The sequence below is a fragment of the Sitophilus oryzae genome, unplaced genomic scaffold (genome assembly GCF_002938485.1).
Source record: "Sitophilus oryzae breed Bouriz unplaced genomic scaffold, Soryzae_2.0 scaffold_1018_pilon_pilon, whole genome shotgun sequence".
Taxonomy (NCBI): Eukaryota; Metazoa; Arthropoda; class Insecta; order Coleoptera; family Curculionidae; genus Sitophilus; species Sitophilus oryzae.
Window position 1 is genome coordinate 1211219 of NW_022145636.1, and position 16931 is coordinate 1228149.

Below are 16931 nucleotides of genomic sequence, written 5' to 3' on the forward strand. Positions count from 1 at the left end.
TTGACAATCGTCTTTCAAAACAAAACTAGCGGGCCTTTGTTTATCCCGTCAGTTCCCAAATGTCAGTTCGATTCAACAGTCAGGTGACGTACGAGAAAACTCGCGATTTTTCGAATTTATGCCCAACAAATTAGATCCGGACGCTCCCATATTCACTCCACCTCCAAAGAATGCGATGAGGAGCCCGTCGCTAAGCTCATCCGCGAACTCCTCACCAAACACGCCCAAAGAACCTCAATGCTCCAGGTAAATCCAGGTTTTTTACACGTCTACAACATTGCCAAACGTATTTTCCTTTCCTAAAACACTTTTAATTTATTTTTCAAGGTACTCGAGACGCTCGGTGCGTCAGCCACTGTCTCCGAACAGTCCTAGACCGATCCTTGGGACAAAACTGCCCTTTCCCAGGCCTATATTAGGTCGAAAAGAAGATAATGCAAGGGATGAAGCAGATGAATACATAGGAAAAGAGTTTAGAAACATGAACAGGAGTTTCCAGAGAATGAAACTCAAAGAGGAGAGTATGATAGAATCGGAAGGAGAGTAGAGTTGAGCTGAGAAGTTGTTCAGAACGATGTCTTGTATTGTTTTATATTTTTGTCTATAATGATAAGATGATTCCGTGATTTTTGGCAAATATAGAAACAGTTTTTTTAAATCGTAATATAGAAAATATTAAATTTGTTGTATTTTATTTTAACCTAAGTTTAAATACATTAAAAGAGTCTGTAAATTTGAGGATTTCTTTATATTTTTACTCACGTTATACAAATACCTATGGAAGATGCAAACGTAGACTTTCCCAATAAAATAATAATAATCAAACAGGTAAGTATACCTAAAATTTTTACCTAAAAACAGTTTATTATCTACTAAAAACTCAAATAAGATAAAAACAAAACTAAATAATATAGAGCTTACCATGGTTTTATATCAGTTGCTAGGAAGACAGTAAAATCGTGGAAAAACTTCCTTCATTTCTTCCTTCGTCATTTTCCTTTTATATAGAAGTGGAAAAACTGTAGGAGTCTCATTAGAAGTTGAGAGATATGAATCTCATGCGAAAACAACAATGCATGTCGTAGAATAATATGTTTATGTTGTTTTCGTATGTTATAATATACAGTATTTTATTGTCTTCAAATAATGCATTTTTCTATTTTTGTCTGATATTTTTTCTTTAACAGGATGATTTCAAATAAAAATATATTTATTTTTTAACTCAACTTTCAAAAATGAACTAAACATACATTTTTATATCGATATTACCTTAGACTTCTACAGAGTGTCTCAAATAATACTGTTTAAATCAGTGATGTTAATAACATTTTGTACAAAATGGTACAGGGTGCCCCTAAAAACATTTTAAAACCAGTGGTGGCAAAGAAACAGTGAGATTTAAGTTCAAAGCCAAAACACACTGTACAGGGTGACCTAAAAAAGCATCGTGGCCTCTTAAGATAATTGAATATTTACATGTTATCTGTGATGTGTGGACAGAGTGTCTCCATTTTTCATTAAATTTGTTATTTTAATAAGATTATACCTGCGTATATTAATAACTAAGATAAATAATCTTTGATATTTGATTCACTGTGTATATGGTACTTATTCAAATCTAAGGTATTAAAAAATATTATAGAGTGTTCCAAAAAACTACCTAAATTTCCTAAAAATCATGAAAACTCATGAAACGTGGCATATAATTCTAGGGCAGTCAAAGCCGGTTATAGGGTGGCTCAAAAAAGCACCGAGACTTCTCAAAAGGCCCTATAACACGAAGGTAGAATATTTAATTTCTGAAAACAAGAAGGAAGAATATTTGATTCACTGTATATGGTAGTTATTGAAGTCTAAAGTCTCAAGATATAGTACAGGGAGGCACAAAAGAAACTCTAAACCTCTTAAAAGTTGAGAACACAAACGAAATGTGGTATTTAAGTCTAGGACATTAAAAATGGATACAGAGCGGCCCAAAAAAACATGCTGGGACTTCTGAAAAGCCGCTAGCACGAAGGAACTGTGAGAGAATTAATTAATTTTTCCGCATTAAACGATTTAGAAACGGAAGATGCCCATTTTGGTAAATTGGCAAGCAGCTAATCATCGCCAAATAGGTGTACCTACTTTGATCCTAATGCCTCGTAACGACCCATGTAATTATGTCGTTCCCTTGTTCGGCACATCGAGTTCGTTTTCCACACTTATTGTCAGAATAAACTTGAAAAAAAATTACGTATTTACTTTTTTATTTTTTTAATTTACATTAACAATATACAGGATATGTCTAACAAATAATGGTAATAACTTATCTAAATAAGAAGTAAAATTCTAGGATAACTTAATTTTCAATGACATTTATCTCGTGCCACTTGTGCTGTGTGATCTCTTTAGTGTAAAGTATCTTAATATGAACAAATACTCTAATAGATTATTGTTTATTATATTAATTTTTACATTAATCCACTTCAAGTAAGTATAAACTGTATTTAACATTTTTTTTATAAGTTTAATTGTTTTGTTTTATGGCTAATATAACAAAAGCTTAAAATTGTTTTTTAAGATGTAGAGCTTCTGTTCCTAAGCCCAGAAACCCAGATAGCCAGAATCTAAGTAAAAGCATTATACCTGATGATTATATTAGAGGTAATGTTATACAGGGTGGGCTATTTTGTAATAGCGAAACTCTGGCAACATATTCTGCAGATAAAAATAATATAAAAAAGTTCCTATAAAATGTTTCGTTTCCGTTATACAGGGTGAAGAAATTCTATTTTTATTTCGGGTTCTTAGAAGCAATTTTTGAACTAAAATCGATATTTAGATAAAATCATTTTTTTTAGCAAAAAAGGTCATACATTTTTCTAGAAAAATATATGAAAAAACAGTTTCTGTTAAACATTTGGCACCAAAACATTTCGAAATTTATTATTTCAGTTACAGACTAACTTAGTCTGTGTTAGTCTAATAACTATCTGGTCAACATGTTTTTTTTTTGAAGATATATTTTTTTTTGTGTTATACAGATAAGGACGAAAAGTTTTTACAGTTTTCAACACAGTTTAAAAAAAACATGTAGGTGTCGCCTCCTATAAGTAGTAGCTAACATCGAAATCGAATTTCGCATATCAAAAAACACACATCGACACAAATTTTTATCTATTATCCATGTTAATTCAGAAATTATTTGAAAAAAAAATGAAATGTGTACACCCTTATTGTATCTCCGAAACGAAGCATTTTAGGAAATACATTTATAGGAACGTTTTACTTATATTTCTCTGCAGAATATAGGTACTGCCGAAGTGTCTCCATTATAATTTGAACTACCCTGTATATTATACTATACTGGTCAAAAAATTTCAAAATACTGAGCATAATTTTGATATTTTTAGAAGTTCGTCCACCAACATTAAAAGGAAAACCTATAGTAGTAGATTTCAGTATGAGAGTTGTCGATATCAACTCAATAAACGTTGAAGACATGGATTTTAGGTATAAAAAAGTATATTTTGTGTTAGAATTTGTTTTAGAATAAGCCTGGCATGTGCAGAAGCACATTTGGTTCAAATTTTACAGTTAAAAACCAATTAATAAAATTTTAATTCATTCTATATTCTTCTTTAACAAAAATACAGAATGGACATGTTTTTGAAGACTCAGTGGACAGATGCTAGAGTGAGGATACCCGAGGAAATGTTTGAGTATGGCGATGATTCTGTCACTTTGCCGTCTCAGTTTTTTGACAGCTTGTGGCAACCCGACCTGTATTTCCTCAACTCCAAAGTTGTTGGTAAGGAGGCAATTACATCAGAAAAATACGTAAACTTTGAGGCTCTCTGGCATACAAATATTAAGTGCCAATATTATACTATATTAAAATAAGATAAAAATCCAACAACGTTCTGAATTGTATAAAGGAATCTAAAAAGTACCATACGATAAAAAAACGGCGTCAGAGACGGCTGGGAACGACAATCGATGATAATTTTGGCGAAGTCAAGCCCTAGACGCTGTTTACTTGGCCCGTACTGCCAGTTGGTCTTAAGAAGGTTGTAATTTAATAATAATTTTTTGGAAATAGATTTGTGTCTCTGGAAACGTTCTATCCTTTTTTAATCTTTCTTTTTTTTGACAAATTTTATATCAAATTTTAGTAAATAACGTTTAGAGATTGACCTCGCCAAAATTATCATCGATTGGCATTTCGCAGCCGTCTTTGATGCCGTTTTTTTTCGATCATACGATAGTTATGACAACAAATCATCTTTTCCTATACTATAAATTTCTATTAATCTAATATTTCTATAAAATTTGGCAACGTTGCAAGATTGTATCAACAAATATCTAAAAATCCTCTAAGTATATCTATTTCTCTGAATGTTACAAACCGATTTTTTCTATTTTCTTACTGAGAATAACTATATATTTTTCAGAAATCGCAACTTTGACACACAAATTCTCATCCGTAACGGTTTATAGAAACAAAACTATCCAATATTCTGCTAGAATGCATGCTATAGTAGCTTGCCAAATGGAGTTCTACAGTTATCCAATGGATACACAAATCTGTCCCATATCCATAGAAAGTTGTAAGTAAAAATCCAAATTTTTTTTACGCAAATATAGTTTTTTATACAGGGTGAGTCTAAAATAAGTGCATATATTTTTAGGGGTAGTATATTTTGAGCCCAGAAATACAATTATGATTTTTTTTCTTGAAAAAAAAACAAAATTTGGAATTTTTTTAGTTAAAAAACATAATTTGTTGATAATATGGCAACAGAGGTAGTAGATTAAATTTACAAGAAAGAAAATCCAGAAAATATCCAGTGGTTCTCAAAATTCTAGCAAAAATCATTTTTTTTTGGAAATCTTCAAAGTGAAATATTCCGGTTATTTTGGATTTATATGAAAAACGGTATAACTGAAAATATTTGCATTTACTTAAGATTCACCCTGTATAGTTATTTACCATTATGTCATGTTCAAACAATTTTTTTATAGTTTCATATAACAGCAAAAAGATGATACTAAAATGGACAGGCCTGGGGGTTACTATAAGTCCAGAATTAAAACTTTTACAGTACAATATTTTGCAACCACTCCAAATGCACCAAACCCATGCAGTCACCAGTGAAAAAAATGGTACAAAAAACCTTTAAAATACCATATTAACTCAAAAAAAACTAATTATATTATAGGAAATTACTCTAGATTAGTTGTTTTCTTCAAATTTGAGAGACAAATCGGTCATCACTTGATCCAGACTTTTGCACCATCAACACTAGTGGTTGTATTGTCTTGGTTCAGTTTTTGGTTGGATTTGGATGCTATTCCTGGTAGGATTACTCTTTTAGTGACATGTCTCTTGACTTTGGTGACAATGTTTACTGGATTGAGAACAGATATTCCAGCAGTTGCGTATGTTAAAGTAAGTACATCTTCAATGAAAGAAATGAAGTACAGGTTGGTCGAAATTGGTCTGTTTTAACAGAGAAAACCTATTTCCTGACTAGAGAGAGCAAAACCGACATAGATGTCATGGGCTCGATTTCTGAGAAACCTTTAATGGCGTAAACCGCCTGTTGATATTTTCACTGCCAACTGAGATACTGGGTCTTTTTGAATTTTTTACCATTTTGAAAATTGCCCATAACTTTTTTATTTTGCGGAATAATAAAATTCTGTAAAAACGTTATTAAGACACTTTTTAGGCACAATCCAGTGGCGTAGTCAGTTTTTTTTTCTATGCTTGCTCTTTTTGTCAAATTGAAAGGGTTAAACGGCAGAATTTTTTTAAGTTCATAACCAACTACGATTTCCATTTAAAAAACTATATTTTTTATTATTTCAGACTAAAAAAACAAGTACATATAGAAAAAACTGACTAGGCCAATGGATTGTGCTTAAAAGGTGCCTTAAGAAGGTTTTTACAGAATTTTATTATTCCGGGAAATACAAAAGTTATGGGCAGTTTTCCAAATGGTAAAAAATTCAAAAAGACTCCGTATCTCGGTTGGCAGTGAAAATATGAACAGGCGGTTTACGCCATTAAACGTTTCTCAGAAATCGAGCCCATGACATCTATGTCGGTTTTGCTCTATTTTGACAATCAATAACCAGCCGTGGCGGCTTCACCAGCGAACGCCGAGCTCATGATCTACCAAAGTATAAAGATATGCTTTGCCATAGGTAGGATTTCAGAGGGGCCCCACGTTTTTATTTTAGTCTAATATGCCTAAAAGCTATTCTGCCTAGTACTAAAATATTTCTGAACTAGAAGTTCAAAATACCTAATTGTTATTATTATTTTCTACAGAATAGCAGAATATTTCAAGTACTGATGGTAAGCCAACGTCATGTTGTGCTATTAACCTGGCATCATGTTGCTCAGGTGTTTCTGTTGCTAACCGTTCTCTTCGTTTCTGTAGTCGACTATAGGTTTCATTTTCACTTTCTTTTGCACGTTTCGTTCTATACTTTTCTTTCGCCTTTTCGAGCCTTCTTTTTCGTTGTGTAGCAGTTTCGTTTTTATTTTTGTTTTTTTTTTATTGTTTCCATGATGTTCCCACGAGTAATGGACATTTTAACGGTCGACCCCCCCAGAGGTCCAGTAGAGGGGCAAGGCTATAATATACAACAAGAGGCGCCCAATCTTGAGGGGAAAACGCTTGCGACATTACATTTCTAGCCACCCTAATGCCATGCAGTCCTCAGCACGTTTTAACCTATTACCTTAACTTGGGTGGTAAAGCTACCGCTAACTACGTAGGTACATCTAATCACCTATTTTTTTTATCTGTCCTTCTAACGTCACACAATCTTGAACACACCTGTTCTGGACACGACTACTCATGCCCTCACCTAATACGCCATTTTGTAACGACGTCCATCTTGGATTTTAAATTTTGTCATAATCACAGTATTCTACTAGTGTAGTCCTTTCATTTGATACCCATTTTGAGGGGGTTGTGGAAAAATATGAAATCCGCCATTTTGTACCGGCGGCCCTCTTAGATTTACAATGTTATTGATATTACTATATTGTATTGTCATCGGAACTAAAGGTGTGTACCAAATTTCAGATCAATCTGACAACAGGAAGGTATTTAAATTTCAATTTCTAATTTTGACCCAAATAAACAAACAAATAAATACCGTACGGGTCGAGCTAAATAAAACCGTTTAAAAACATATTTTTTGAATAAAATGTTTTACATGAATTTCTCTATCAATAAATTTCATAGACTTGGTTATCAAACCGCGTTCCCGTAGATTACTTAAATACCTACAAATTTTCTAAAAAAATAAAAATTAACACATTTTTTGAATACAACAAAATAATATTAACTAAACAAAACTAGAAATCGTCATTTTTACTGCATCACAAGCAAATAAAAATTAATACCTAGCTAAGAGTCATAATTCAGGATTTCTCTGGGGGGTGCCCAGCAGTACCAGAGGGGGGCGACACCCCCGGGCACCCCTGTAGTTAAGCCAATGCAAATAACCTGGTCGTCAGCGAATTGCAAAGTGTATAAGCAATAATCTTCACTTATTGGTATGCCCATGCCTCTACACTTGCTTTTCCACTGCTTTTTAAAGCCCTTTTACTTGGTTGACGTATATTTTGAATAAAGTTTGTGACAGACAACACCCTTGTCTTAACCCTTTTGATATTTTAAATGGTTTTGAAATTTGATTTCCAGTTTTAATTGAGGAACAAGAATTTTTTTTTATATCTTTGAATTGAACTGAACGAGAAATTTTTGCAATATTAAAAATACTTAAGAAGATCTCTTTTAGGCTTTAGATCTCTGGATGGCAGGCTGTATGATCTCCGTTTTTGCCGCCTTAGGTGAATTTGTAATCGTCAAAGTTTTTCAGGGAAAATACATCTCTTTAAAACAAAAGGAAACTGAAAGAGCCATGGTAAAAACTTGTTTTCCATTTTTTAAACATTTTACTTTAATTTTTTGTACTAGGAAACTGCCATAACTCCATGGACCACTGATTTCAATCCAGTAAAACGTAGACGCAGCACTATTTATTCCAGGGTTGGGAAAAAAGGCTGTATCACCGTGTATTGGAGAACTGTAAGATATATCTGAATAAATCTATTTTTTCTACAAGTCTAGAGAGACAAATTTATTTTTAGGATAACGGAAAAATCAAAATAATGTGGCGGGAAATAGACAGGATAGCCAGGATTGTTTTTCCAGCTCTGTTTTTTATTTTTTGTGCTCTGTACTGGTCTGTGTTAATGATAGGCAGCAAAAACATCAATCAGGCACACTAAAAAGCTGAAATTATTAAAATTATTTAATAAAAACGATTTAAATTTATGGCAATATAATTTTATTCTAAAACTACTCATATACGAGAAAATATGTCTGATAACTAGCTGTATGAACTGCTGGTGGCTTTAAACAATGTGTCTGACTACGCTACTGATCAATTTTGTCACACGCCAAAAATAAAATACTTCAAGTATCGTTAAGAAATCTTCGTTATGTTAATTTTTTTGAAGATGCCGCCAAAAACCCGGCCAATAACCACACCACTGACATAATTCCCCACCAATCAAATCACAATACTCACGTTTTACTCGATCTGGCAGGAATTTACCGAAATAAAAAAACTTAAATAATTCATTTGAATGAAACTTTAAGAGCCTTCATTCAAAAGTATTTCTTCTGATACTCTTTAATGATAAAATATCTTAAACTAGCTTATAATTACGTAAAAATTCGGATGTTTTTTGTGGGTTACATCGGTCTGAACTCAGACTAGGTCAAGTTTAACTAATTTACAATTACAAATAACCAGAATTAAACTTGAAATATATTTAAATGCGTTTGGGGTTCTTAAGCTGATGCCACAATGACATAATCGTCAACTATAGCAGTTTAGGTCATTATTCGTCACACCCGCACGGTGTAGCGGTTAACGAAACATCTCTATCGACCGCAGGAATACTGTAGAATGATCCTTTGCCGCTCTCGCGCAAATAGTATCGAACTAAGCCACCTAGAAAAGAGATTCCCACTGCTAAATTCGTACCACTGTTCCTGCGACCGGCAAAAGTGATTCTAGTTATAACTTAACGTGATTTTTTGGTGTAAAAAAAGTGTTTTTGGATTTGAAAAATGTCAGAAAGTAAGCCTGATACAGTTCCCGGACTGGGATTCAAAGATAAAGAGAAGGCTCTGGATACGTTGAAGAATCTAGAAGGCAGAGATCCGGATTACCAGAAGTTGGCGATCAAAGGGCTGATTGGTCGTGCCAAAAGAACCATAACTCGTAAGTTTCCATGGTATTTATTATTAATCTGTGGATATTCTAGAGAAAAAATGGATTTATGTTTGAATTATATGTTATTTTGTTTTAATCTATAAATATCCTGATGAAATATAATAATATATGCGTTAAAAATAGTTGTGTATGTTTGCTTCTCTAAACGTGCCAAAAATGCATTTTAGAAGTATTTTTTCTATTTAGTTAAGTTTGATGTTTTTTATTCTTATTGTATGAATAATTCTGGAGAAATATCAATACTTTGTGCATTAGTGCTTCATTTTTAGACCGATTTTGTATGTGTATTTTAATAAAAAATCGTACCTAAATTCTATATAAAACCTGCTCAGTCTAAATATATTGGTGACTCTATCAAAATAGTTTTCTCACTAACACCAGCGCATAGTTTAATGTAAAATGAATTATTAATAAAAATGTATGCTAATTTCTATTTTGAGAAGGTCGACAACACTTGATCGACTATTTGTTTACGAATCCAGTGGCGTAGAGCATTCTAATTAAAAGACAGTGTAAACAGTCTTTTTTTATTGGGGTGTAAAAAATAGAAAAAAAAAGAATATTATAATGACTATATACAGGGAGGAGTCTATAGAAAGTTTTAACTGCTTTAACTATTTTTTGCAGAAAAATTATTGAAAATTTTATATTTTATAATTTTTTGGGAATTTAAAAAAGACTTTTTAGGGTCGCAGATTCATAGTCCTGAATTTTTTTGACGGCGTTATTAAAACATGGCAATGTTGCCACCTCCTACGTTCCCTACAGTGGTATTATAAAGAAAAAAACACACTGTACTTAGTTTTTCACACTCTAATTAATATACCGGGTGTGTCTCAAAAGTGGCTCAACCCCTATATCTTTTTTATTTTTTCAGATAAAAAAACGAGATTTGGTATGCTAGTATATGACACAAATTAGGATTGATTGACGTACTCAATTTTTTTCGGTCACTTCCTGTTTCACCGGAAATGACCACAACCTTTGATTTTTAAAACAGTCAGTTAATGTAGTTTGAATACTGGAATCATATTAATTGGTCCTCTTTAACAAATATTTAAACAGTTTTTTTTATTTTTTAATGAAATAAACGAATTATATCGACAATATTAGTATCTGTACTCTTCAAAAATTTGGTACATCTTTAAAAATAATCTAAAATGTCAATAGTCCATGGGTATATTGATAAATAAGTTCTAAATTACAAGAAAATGCATTTTATACGGAAACTTAAAGAGATAGGTAAAAAATGGTATAATACAATCTGATAGACAATTTAATTGTGCATCTGATTCTCCTAAAATATACAGGGCATTCCATTTAAATTAAAGAAGTTATTGCTGTTTGAAGCTAATAATTATTTAAAATAAATTTTTAGACACTCTGTATAAGGTAGTATTATTTTTATTATTGCAACACAATAACTGATCAGTAAATAAACTTCAGTAAATATTTAGTATTAAAAACTTTGATACCCTTGGAGAAATGAAGCCTTAAAATTTTTACTGCAATTTCACAAAATTGAAAATATTTCAAAAACGGTAAGGTTTAAGTATAATAAATCTTAATCAAATTTACCTTTATTTTAATCGTAGAAACTAAAACTGTAATAATATACAGGGTGTTCCATTTAAAAAAAATACAACTTTGATATTTTTTACTTATTTGGGACACTCTGTATCTTGTAAAATTATTTTTAAATTGTACCTCTAATAGTCCTTCATCGAACCCAAAACTTACAATTTGTAAAAATCTCATCGTTTAGCTACAATACTCCGTGTCGTATGTGGTGAACAACCCTGTAGAAAATGGCATTCTGAATAGAATGACATATCATATGTCAACTTTTGACATTTTTGCTTAAAAAAAGAAATACCAAGTATGTGATACCAAATTTTTCATACAGGGTGATTCAGACTTCCGAAAAAGCTTTATATTAGATTTTTGGTTTGTGAATTTTATTTCAATTTTTTGACATAATATGGAGGCAATAGTAACGCACATTTTTAAAATATTTTTCTCAACATACAGAGTGATTCAAAGATGTTTTCAAACCAAAGCTGTATATTTTTAAATGGAATAATACCGGGTGGTTTTTAGAAATATAACCGCTTTTAAACTAAATTTACTGCTTACTTAAAGCTCTCTTAAAATTTTAAATTTTAAGAATTTTAAAACATTTTTATGGGAAGTACTGTATAATAGTAAGATTCTCTTTTCGCCATATTACAAAGTATTTCCAAATTGTTGATGAAATAATTACAAAAAGTATATATTTTTAGTTTACACGGTATTAATTATATGAAAAAATATATATATATTTTTTTAATTTTCAGTGACCAAAGACAAAGACAAGCTACAAAACATAACCGACGCTATGAAGATCTTCGAAGACTGGCTAAAAGACTACGAATACAAAAACCTATCAAAAGAAAACAGAGCTTATCTTCCTCTAGCCTCAGTAGAGGCCCTATTACCTCTCAAAGAAAAATACGAACTCAAAAACGAACTGGTCGAAAAATTCTTGAAAGCCTACAAAGAAAAAGCTAAGGGAGATTACAAAAACTTAAGAACCGTATCCAGCGGAGATGAAAAACCAACCTGGGACATCGTCCGGAACCAGGAATTGAAGAAAATCTGGAAAGGATTTGAAGAGAGTAAACCAGATTTATGGAACGATGACGATCTTCCAACTAAAGAACATTTGGAGCTGATTTTGTGGGCTTACAGTCCTGAAGCAAACAAAATCAAAAAGAATCTGTCAAGCTACGAGGAAAAATTAGGAAGTTTGAAGATTTCTAGTGATAATGAGAATGATAGTGATGAAGAAAAGCCTAAAGAAAAGAAGAGAGAGTCTAGCAAAAGGAAATCCGAGGGTAGTAGCTCAAGCAGTAGCGGTAGCGATGAGGAAAGTCCTAAGAAAAGAAGCAAGAAAGATTGAAGAATTGTACTTATAGTGCCATTGTTTCAAAATAAAATTTGTGTACCTAACAGGGAAGCAGGATTCTTCCCCAAAATACAAGAATTAATTGTTACTAAATATTTGTTATTTTCATTATTTGTATTTTTCTAAAACTTGTACGAAAATTGTAAAATAAACAGTACTTGATAGTAGCTAATTGGTTTTATAAATACCGGGTGCTTCTCAAAAGTGGTTCATCCTATAACTTTTTTATTTTTTTCAGATAAAAAAGGAGATTTTGTATGTTATTATATGACATAAATTAGGATTGATTGACGTATTCAAAGTTGATATATGATATGTCATCCTATTCACAGTGTCATTTTTTTATCGAAGAAAGAAAGAACAAAATAAAATTTCTTTAAAGCCATATTCAAACAAAATTCATACTTTATTTAAAACAATACAAAAAGTCTTATTATTAATACAAATATGTACATTTTTTTTCTATATACACTAAATCTTAGTTCGTTTCAATTTTCTTTATTGTCGTTGTATTTCCTCATTCATTTACTCCAAATCCTCCTTTAATAATATTCTCTAAAGGTTCCACCTTATTTATGACAAACTTTTGTCGAATCGTCGTCAAAAATCATAATTCAGTCGTCTCTAGCTTCCTCGGTTGTGGAATTGGAGCAGGCATGCTGTGGTAAATGTTTTGCTGCCTTACGAATTGCTGATCCTGCCCCGAATCCACCGGAGATGATGTAGTTCGGTCAATGGACACGCAGTCATCACAAACAACGTTTTCATCCAGAGAATCGTGATCCGACGTGTTACTAAAAAAAGAACTTATCCCATTCATTTAGGTATAATATAATAAAACTAAATTCAATCATACCTCACGTCCTCTGAGTTCTTGTACCACTCGTTTTCGTAGGCTTTCAACCATATGGGGTTGCTACCTTCCATACTGTGCTTATTTGTGTTAGGAACCCTTCCACTTAATATACTCAGACCTCTTCCATCTATCTCCGAGTCTGCGCGAACTAAAACAACCATACAAGTCAGCAATAAAAATAAATTAAAAGAAATTATTGCTTCACCATAAGCTGTGGCGGTGGCAGCCTTCAATTTCCTCTGGTAACTTTGTCTTTGGTTGATACACAATGCCAAACATAGCAACAATAACAAAAGAAGAAATAAGGAAGTAGCTGAAAGCCAGAAAGTGGTCCCAGCACTCTGCATTTTGGATCTCAAAGCAAGACTCCCTCCAGGTTGTGTATCCAGAACATTAAAATCCTAAAAATAGTATAATAACATTAAATAAAAGAAAATTAACTGTATGGAACGTCTTACTTTAAACAAAGCGTCAAGTCTTTCAGTGTTTTGGTCTACCAATCTCAAAACATCTCCTACTTCCAAAATAGAATTGTCTTTCCTGTCGACCAGATGTAAATACAAGTCAGTTCTAGTCTTGTCAACTGTCCCATCGTGATTGGCATGAATTCTGAACTCGTCTATGTTAACTATAGCACCAGTAACATTACCTAGCACACTAAAAATGAAAGTAACTTATTAAAAAAACTTTTTCATACTTTATACCATAACTTACTCTCTGAAAACTTCGATTTTTTCTCTTAAATCTGGTGCATGTTGTCTCAGCACAAATCTAACCCTCTGATCCTCTCTGAGTAAGTAAATAAATACTCTAGCAGTGTCTTGGAGTCCTCCAGTATCATTAACAACCACCATAAAGTCAAAGTATCCTTTCATGCCTTGCTGGGGATCGAAATTTAACTGGACTTCTCCAGAATCTTTTTCTACAATGAACGGGACTCTGGAAAGACTATCCAGACCTTCTGTAAGAGTCATTTGGACTTTGCCAACGAGGTAATATGATAAAAGAGCGTTTTGACCGTCGTCTGGGTCTTCTGCTTTGACTTGCATGAACTTGGTGCCGAAGGAAGTTGCAGTGCTGACACCTCCAGTGAAAACTCTTCTGGTAAATCTTGGAGCATTGTCATTGACGTCTTTTACTCTCACTATGACCTTTAATTGAGTGTCATCGTTTACGTCAAAGAAATGTTCGACTGAAGGAGGATGTGAACAGTCTTCTGTGGCTTTGACCAATAGTAAGTAAAGATCTTGTTCTTCCCTGTCGAGTGGTTGGGTTACTTGGACCGTGTGTTCAAAAGGATGTAAATAAAATATTTCGTTTTCATTCCCAGCAACAATAAAATAACATACAGGAGCAGGAGGTCCTTCATATTCCAGCTCATCACGATCGATAGTTTTTGGGAGAGTCTTAATTTCAATTCCTGGATCTTCGTTTTCTGAAAAAAAAAACACTAATTTATTCATCAAAAACTTCAGAATTTATTTGTAATTTACCGGTAAATTCTATGACATATTCATCTTCAACAAACTGGGGTTGGTATTCATTAATATCACTAACATAGACGGTTAAATCCAGGTCAGAACTTAAAGGTGTGGGCATGCCTAAATCGTAAGCTTCAACACGAATCTAAAAATAAGTTTTCAGAATCTGAATGATGTTTAATAACTTTTTAAGGTAGATTACGTCAAATATTTTTTGTTTTTTCCTGTCTAAAGGTAATCGTAGCTCTAATATTCCTGAAACAGCCTGTAGAGTGAATGTTCTCCAATGACCAGCTGGGTCAGTCTTTAGTTTGTATCTAACAGCCCCATTACGACCTACATCTTCATCTGTGGCTATTATTTGCACTAAGGCACTGCCCACTGTAGCATTCTAATATAACAAAAAATAGTATTACATTAATAATGATATTAAAATATTTTAAACCTACCTCTGGGACACGTAGAGTCGAATTATGTGGAGGAGATACAAAAACTGGAGGATGGTCGTTATAATCCATCACGCATATCCTTACAGCTTCTTCAGTTAGTAAACTAGGGTTCCCTAAATCCTGAGCCCTAAGTATCAAGGTATAGTTCCCATGTCGACCCCTCAAAGAACTTCTAGTTCTGATCTGAGACGACCACTCAGACACCTGGTACAATTCAAATAAATCTTCAGTGTTTCCATCGGATATATCGATTATAACCTGGCCATTTGGAGTGTTGGGGTCATCATCATCTGAGGCATGGGCTAGAGTAATGGGCTGGTTGACTTCCTGGAATTCTGTGATGTTAATACAGCCTGTTTCGACTACTAGTTCTGGTGTGTTATCGTTTACGTCCAAGAGAGTGACACTAGAAAGGAAATAAATTAAATAAAACAATATATTAATGTTGCAACATATACTTAAGATGTTTAAAAGCATTTCTGCTTTCTCTAGCGTTGAAACCATATTGATAGTTATCCCAAGCTTCTATAATAAGCATATAGGAAGCTCTGTCTTCTCTGTCTAGTTCTTCAGCTACCCTTAATACTCCACTGTCACTGTCAATGGCAAATTTTCCTTGAGACGATACTCTATCCAGGATATAAGTTATTTTACCATACTCTCCCGAGTCAGCGTCTGTAGCTCTAATTGTACTTATTTTACTGCCTAAAAATACACGTCTATTTGAGATCTTGATAACCTAGAATACACGATATATCAAATAACAATTATGTGCTAACCTGGCTGAATATTTTCAAGTATAACGAGTGCTTTGGGTTCAGGATCAAATTCAGGATTATTATCGTTTTCATCTAGAATTTGTACAAGGACTTCTGAGCGTGTTGAACGAGTGGGTACTCCAGAGTCGATGGCCTTAATCTTTTACACAAAAGAAAAAAGAAATTTGTTTATTTTTAAAACAACTAGACTCAAAAGACTTACAGTAAAATTTAGCCATTGATGAGTTTCTCGGTCGATCTTGCTAGCGACTACCAGATCTCCAGAACTGCTATCCAAGTGAACTAAATTGTTATTCAGCTGTTTGCCCTCGATCTTGTAAAATATTGTTTTGTTTTTGTCTGGGTCTATTGCTCTAACTGTGCCGATTAAAATACCATTCTTGCCGTTCTCTTGCACGCTGAATTTGTAGAAGGGTTGGGTAAACTTAGGGTTATTATCGTTAACATCCTCAATCTGAATTTTAAAAGTAGCTGAAAAAGTTATATCATAAATACCAAGAGAGAAAATTCATTAATACTTTAAAAATAAAGATACCCGAGTCTATTTGTTGTCCTGTGTCAGAATTCTCATCTGAAACGATCACACTGACCCGGAACATATCAATTTCTTCCCTGTCAATCTGTTTGGCAACGCTTAGGACTCCAGAGGAAGGTTCCAAATTGAAATAACTAACGCATTTAATATCATCAGCTTTTAAAAGAATATCTCGCTCGTTTTTTGCTTGACAATTGTCTTGGTCGAGCATGTAAATCAACTTGGCTGTTTCGTCTGGATCTCTAGCCCGTATTTTGGCTATGACAGTTCCAACCTAAATATTAGAATACATAGAAAGATAACAAAGTTAAACTAAACAAGCTTACAGGGGTGTTCTCTTCCACTGACAAATCTTCTATATCCAGAAGCTCAGGATTCTTATTATTTACATCTTGAATCAGAATTTCTACTGTGACAGCTGCGTGGAGTTGATTTTCGCCTTGACCGCCATCCAGAGCCAAAACGTTTAGAGAATAGAGGCTTTTTCTAGGTTGTGACAGATCTGGATCCAGATTTGCACCACTTGCAACTGATATAACACCTAAAAAATACTTTTATATATCAAG

The 16931-nt window shown here is 33.1% G+C and overlaps 4 protein-coding genes across 4 annotated transcripts in view; 3 read left to right on the plus strand and 1 right to left on the minus strand.

Moving 5' to 3' along the window:
- The first annotated feature begins 13 nt into the window (after window positions 1–13).
- LOC115874778 lies at window positions 14–667 on the plus strand. The gene is made up of 2 exons (XM_030890057.1): window positions 14–246; window positions 328–667. Exons 1-2 carry the CDS (start codon window positions 119–121, stop codon window positions 545–547), a joined length of 348 nt encoding a protein of 115 aa, XP_030745917.1. The 5' UTR covers window positions 14–118; the 3' UTR covers window positions 548–667.
- Window positions 668–2185: 1518 nt separating this feature from the next.
- Window positions 2186–8312, plus strand: LOC115874363 (glycine receptor subunit alpha-2). Its single transcript, XM_030889507.1, has 10 exons — window positions 2186–2472; window positions 2564–2646; window positions 3396–3495; window positions 3639–3793; window positions 4437–4592; window positions 5008–5148; window positions 5205–5434; window positions 7810–7935; window positions 7989–8099; window positions 8162–8312. Exons 1-10 carry the CDS (start codon window positions 2411–2413, stop codon window positions 8300–8302), a joined length of 1305 nt encoding a protein of 434 aa, XP_030745367.1. The 5' UTR covers window positions 2186–2410; the 3' UTR covers window positions 8303–8312.
- Window positions 8313–8946: 634 nt separating this feature from the next.
- On the plus strand, window positions 8947–12432 carry LOC115874795 (transcriptional regulator ATRX homolog). Its single transcript, XM_030890080.1, has 2 exons — window positions 8947–9306; window positions 11655–12432. Exons 1-2 carry the CDS (start codon window positions 9153–9155, stop codon window positions 12257–12259), a joined length of 759 nt encoding a protein of 252 aa, XP_030745940.1. The 5' UTR covers window positions 8947–9152; the 3' UTR covers window positions 12260–12432.
- A 301-nt stretch (window positions 12433–12733) lies between these two features.
- The window catches only part of LOC115874788 (cadherin-23), a 29980-nt gene continuing 25782 nt past the window's right edge, over window positions 12734–16931 (minus strand). The window contains exons 11-23 of the mRNA XM_030890068.1: window positions 16692–16906; window positions 16366–16639; window positions 16033–16301; window positions 15831–15969; window positions 15510–15756; window positions 15052–15457; window positions 14805–14993; window positions 14615–14747; window positions 13836–14556; window positions 13580–13778; window positions 13327–13522; window positions 13122–13269; window positions 12734–13059 (exon numbers count right to left, since the gene is read on the minus strand). Of these exons, the coding sequence (XP_030745928.1) occupies window positions 12873–13059; window positions 13122–13269; window positions 13327–13522; window positions 13580–13778; window positions 13836–14556; window positions 14615–14747; window positions 14805–14993; window positions 15052–15457; window positions 15510–15756; window positions 15831–15969; window positions 16033–16301; window positions 16366–16639; window positions 16692–16906 (3323 nt within the window). The 3' untranslated portion in view covers window positions 12734–12872. The remainder of the gene's footprint in view (window positions 13060–13121; window positions 13270–13326; window positions 13523–13579; window positions 13779–13835; window positions 14557–14614; window positions 14748–14804; window positions 14994–15051; window positions 15458–15509; window positions 15757–15830; window positions 15970–16032; window positions 16302–16365; window positions 16640–16691; window positions 16907–16931) is intronic.